We start from the raw sequence: 5,358 nt of genomic DNA, 5'->3' as shown, positions 1-5,358 counted from the left end.
GTCGTCGTCGTGGTTACCTGCATACAAGCATCTTGACCCCTGATTGCAGCTATGTGAGCTGCTGTCCATCCTCTTGTAGTTACTTGTGTGATATCAGCTCCATGCCAGAGCAGCCAATGAAGACACTACATTGAGAAAACAACCACATTAACAAGTGATAAGCATCAGTCTTTAGCAATTCTATAACTTTTAAATTTAAATTTTTAAATTTTTTCTTAAAATGAAACTCCCACTATAGCCTGAAAAGCATCATGAGTGACCAACATTTGGGTAAATGCTGGGTAAACAACAGGGAGAAGTAGGAATTCTTGCAAACTGGAAACTACATTTTTTGTCTACATGGTGCAGATACTACCCAATTACAGGCAGCTATGAGAATATCAAACAAAACACGTCTGTGAGCCAAAAGCATTCGAGGACTGCCAGTCTGCAATCTGTGGAATACATATTTTTGTAACTTAAAACATGGGGTCTCACTATGTTGCCCAGGCTGACCCATAACACCTAGGTTCAAAGGATCCTCCTGTCTCAGCCTCCCAAACAGCTGGGACTACAAGCACATGCCACTGTGCCTGCCTTCTACTATAAATCTGTAAACAGGTCCACAAGCTTTTGTATCAGAGTAAACACCGTTACTTGGATAATACCTTAAAAAAATAAGCCATTTCTTTTTTAAAGAGGGGAGATTTCTGAGAAGATGGTGGAAAGGAAGAGAAGGAAGGAAGTGGGTCCTCAGAACCAAGCAAGGATCAGAAGTGAGAACTGAAATCCACAAAGACAGTGAAGAGAGACACCTTATTGCAGAAGAAGGGGGTGACAAGCAGCACTTCCTCCCTGAGCCCTGACTCACTGCATGCGAAAGGCAGCTTGAGCCTGCAGATGCATGGTGACTACTGATGACCCCAGAGACCTCCACAGAGAAATGGACCAATGGAATGGAGCAATGATGCTGCAAACTGCAGTGGCTGGTGAGTTATTTGTGTTCAGAAGAGGGCAATGGGCCAGTAACCATCTTGGTGGGGAGCCAACTAAGCTCTAAACTCAGAGCAGCTGTGGGCTGGCTCGATCTAGGGACTCCCAGTGTCAGGGTGAGGCACAACTGAGTTCAAGGTGGCAGGAGGTCAAGGAACCAAGATCAAGCCAGGAGGAAGCACACAGAATATTTCAGGCTTAGAGAATCAGGTTCAAGGGCCAGGGATTTAGCTCAGTAGTGCCACCACCACCTGCCTCACAAGTGCAGAGTCCCAAGTTCAATCCCTGGTACCAAAAAAAAAAAAAAAAAAAAAAAAAAAATCAGGTTCCAGTGTCACAGCCAGAAACAGCCTGAAATTCAGTGGAACTAAAGGTACAGACTTGTGGGAGTATCCACTACCTCAATGTAAATCTACAACTGGCATGTTGGGATTAATAAACACTCTGGCTCTGTCTGTTCACTCTGTCTACCAGTGACAGCAGAGACAAACACTGCAAGGGAAGGTTTTTTTACTATTTTTTTTTCTTTTCTTGTTTTGTCATGTTTTGTTGTTCATTGTTCTTGTTTTTATATGACTGTGAACACTGTTTCTAGTTTTTTATGTTTTTCTGTTCTTTTCTAATTTTTATTCCTCCATTTCTCTTTCCCTCTCGTCTTCTTCACCAGTTTCCCGAGGTTAGTGTAATCTTCCTTTGTCCTCCAACCAGGCATTTAATCTCTTCCTCTTCTATTTCTCTATTTTTCCCCTAAGCCCTTTTAAATTTTCTCCCCTGAGGGTAAAAAATGAGGGCATATTTACTATATACAATTTTCTGCTTTGTTTTAGATTTTGTTATATAACCACAAATATAATTCATATGGTTAAAGGTGGGAAAGTAACAGTTACCACAGTTTGTCATTTTCTTTTCTTCCCCAGTACAAGGACCCAAACTCAGGACCCTGAGCTTACCAGGCAGGCAAAGCACCACTGAGCTACAGCCCCACCCCCACTTTGCTATTTTCCACACTCTGTTTGGTGCTATTGCTGCTGAGTGTGCTACTTGAGCCAGGGTGACATCATTGTTCCTATCAGTTGTTCTTCCTGGTATGCCAAGACTAAGGCTGCCTATGGGTCATAAACAATACTACAGGCCAGCACCAAATAAATGGGGGTTAGGCCAAAGAGGTAGCAACCTCTCACCCCCAATGAAGAGGGAGGATCTTGCAAAAGACTCAAAACCCAAAAGCCAGCTATAACTGAAAAACATCTCTGAGAAGTAGTAATTTCCTAAGAGTTCTAAACACTAGCAATAAAAATAAATTAATAACCATTAGCAATAAAGCTACCTGCCATAAGCAATTTATAAGCATCAACCCAGGTATCACTTACGCAAGATGCAACCCCCCCAAACTTCCAGCTCACCAAAGGCAAACCCAGGGGACAGTGAGGTGAAACAATTCAAATCCCACCCACCTGAACTCTCTGAAGTGGTAACAGTTGAAGTAACAAAGCAGATGAATGAGCCTCTAGAAAAAAATCAAATCACAAATAGTTTCTCAGATAGCTATAGAGATGGTGACCATAATGAAAGAAATTGTGAGTGACTTCAGAGCAGACAGAGATTAAAAAACAAATAGAAGTTTACAAAACTGATGAATACAATGAATGCCAAAAATAGGAAAGAAATGGAATCCATGAAACACATTCAAACAGATATCCAAGAGATTAAACATTCCATTTAAAGTATACACAGCAGAACGAGCCAATGTGAGAACAGAATATCAGATATAAAAGATAGTATTGCAGTTAGGTATCATGAAAAAGAAAGATTTCATAAAAATAGTAAGGAACAACAAAAAAATGCAACAGCTGCTAAATGATATAAAGAATAATATATAAGACTGATCAAAGTCAAAAAAAGCAGGAGATAGTGCAAACATTAAAAACATGCTCACAGAAGAAATGGCAGTAAACTTCCCAAACATGGAAAAGGAATTTGATATGCAGATAAGTGAGACATACAAAACTCCAACTAGCCATGATTAAAAAAAAAATCTATACAAAGGCATATAATAGTCAAGATTCCAGAAATTCAACACAAGAGCAGAGTATTAAAAGCTATTAGAAAAAAGAAACAAATCACCTATAAAGCCCATCAGAAGCACAGCTGATGTCTCAATATAAAAGTAAGGTCAAAGAGAGGTTGGAGTAAAGTATTTCAAGCACTAAAACGAAAGTTTCTAACCTAGATTAATGCACATGGCAAAACCCTTTAAAAATTGATGGAGAAATAAGATACTTCATTGACAAAGAACATTTGAAGAAATTCTCAACACCAAGCCATCATTCCAAAATATTTTGAAGAATATTCTGGAAAAGATAAAGAGGACCACAACTCCACAAACCTCAACAGAAAGAATCCCCCAGCCAAAGCAAGTAATTAAACAAAAGGGGAGGGGAGGGAACCAACTACAGGAAAATAAAATGACAAGGACAAGTCAACACACATCAGTTATAACCATCAATGTAAAAGAAACAGATCAAAAGAAATCAGACTGGCAGAATGGATCAAGAAGTAAGACCCAACAACATGCTGCATATAAGAAATACATTTAATTCAAAAAGAAATTAACAGAATGAAAGACAAAGGGTAGAAAACAATATGCCATGCAACAGGAACCCAGAAAAATCATCTCACAATTAAATTATGATAAGGCCTAGTTTTCCTGCCTGCAGGCTAGCTGTGGCATGTCAAGACATAACTCCATTTTTGTCTTTGTTCACAGGTAAAACCTCAATGGTCCTGTGATGCTGTGATGCTCTAGGGCAGAATTATATCAGCTGAAAGCATCCTGGGAGGGACAAATTCCTCATCAACATAAATTCCTCAGTGAATTAGGATCTTCATTTACATAAATTCCTCACTGTCCTAGGATCACTGCTGCCCTCTGAATTACCTGTCACTCCCAATGTACCTAATAAAGGTGCGGCAAGCTTGGGGTCCTTGTCTTTGCTACCCAGAGCAGCACCAATCCGGCCCAAAGCTCAACCTCTCTAAGTCTCATTTCCTATCTTTATTAATTAATTCACCTTGTGCTGTCTTGGCTCACAAGGAGACCAGGACTTACTGTAGGGATTCTGGTAACATCCCCTTTCCTGTCCCATACTGTTTGTTTTTTTGTTTTGTTTTGTGGTACCAGGGATAGAACTTGGGATCTTGCACTTGCAAGGCAGATGGCAGAACCACTGAGCCAAATCCCTGGCCCCCCTTACAGTTTTGCTTGACTTTGTTTTTTGCCACTCTCATGAGTTGGGAGTATATCTCACTATGATTTGCATTTCTCTAATGGCTAGCAATGTTTTTGGTTTTGATTTTTTGTACCAGAGATTGAACTCAGGACCTCACATTTGCAAGGCAGGCTGCAGCATCACTGAGCTAAATCCCCAGCTAATGGCTACCAATGTTGAACATCTTTTCATATGCTTGATTACCATCCATTTTTTCTCTTTGAGAAAGCATCTACTGAAATTTCTTGCCTATTTACAAAAAAAAAAAATTGTTTTCTTACTCTTGAATTTTAAGAGTTCTTTATATAAACTTGTTACAAAATTTTAATCAAGTTGTAAATTTATCTATAATCTGAGTTTACAACAATCCTAGGTCAACCTCCCAAGTGCTAGGATTACAGTTGTGCACCTCCATGTCCAGCTGTTTTCCTAGTCTTAAAATAAATTATCCCAAAGCTTAGTGTCAGCTGAAAGATTCAAGGACTGGAATTAGAATCTTCTGAAGCCTCATTCACTTAGATGTCTGGTATTTGACTGATTATAGACTGGACATGTTAATTCCTTTCTGTGTGGATCTGTTAGTGAGGACTTTCCACATGGACCAGTTTGTGCTTTCTCAAACTATGGGGGCTGAGTTCCAAAGGCAAGCACAGAGGGTAACTTACAGAGGAAAATGTAATGAATACTATCCTAACATTTTTGCTATAGTTTCTTCAGAGTTTTAGAAAAGAAATAAAATACTTCAGATATTCCAAATCTAAAGATAGCTATCATAAAGATTTTGGTACTATTTTCCCAAGATTATACAATATTTTGACTTGACATTATGCTTTATATAAATATCACATGAAGCCTGGTGTGGTGTGGCACATGCCTGTAATCCCAGTACTCTGGGAGCCTGAGGCAGGAGGGTCGCAGTGAGTTCAAAGCCAGCCTGGACTACACAGTGAGTTTGAGGCCATGTGGAAAGTGGGAGGTTGACCCAGGATTGTTGTAAACTCAAGGCCAGCCTTAACTACATAGTGAGACTCTGAGGCCTGGGGATTTAGCTCAGCGGTTTGGTGGCCTGCCTTGCAAGCACAAGGACCCGAGTTCAATCTCCGGTACAAAAAAAAAA

General features: G+C 39.8%; 1 protein-coding gene across 1 annotated transcript in view; it reads right to left on the bottom strand.

Moving 5' to 3' along the window:
* The window catches only part of Ankrd42 (ankyrin repeat domain 42), a gene marked incomplete at its 5' end in the record, with an annotated part of 50,913 nt that overhangs the window by 40,461 nt on the left and 5,094 nt on the right, over nt 1-5,358 (bottom strand). Inside the window, one exon of the mRNA XM_010630890.2 lies at nt 18-125. Coding sequence (XP_010629192.2) covers nt 18-125 — 108 coding nt within the window. The remainder of the gene's footprint in view (nt 1-17; nt 126-5,358) is intronic.

This window comes from Fukomys damarensis, unplaced genomic scaffold (assembly GCF_012274545.1).
Source record: "Fukomys damarensis isolate Sample0158 unplaced genomic scaffold, DMR_v1.0_HiC HiC_scaffold_16, whole genome shotgun sequence".
NCBI lineage: Eukaryota > Metazoa > Chordata > Mammalia > Rodentia > Bathyergidae > Fukomys > Fukomys damarensis.
Note: the sequence above shows the minus strand (reverse complement) of the source record. Positions and strands in the feature narration are given on the sequence as shown.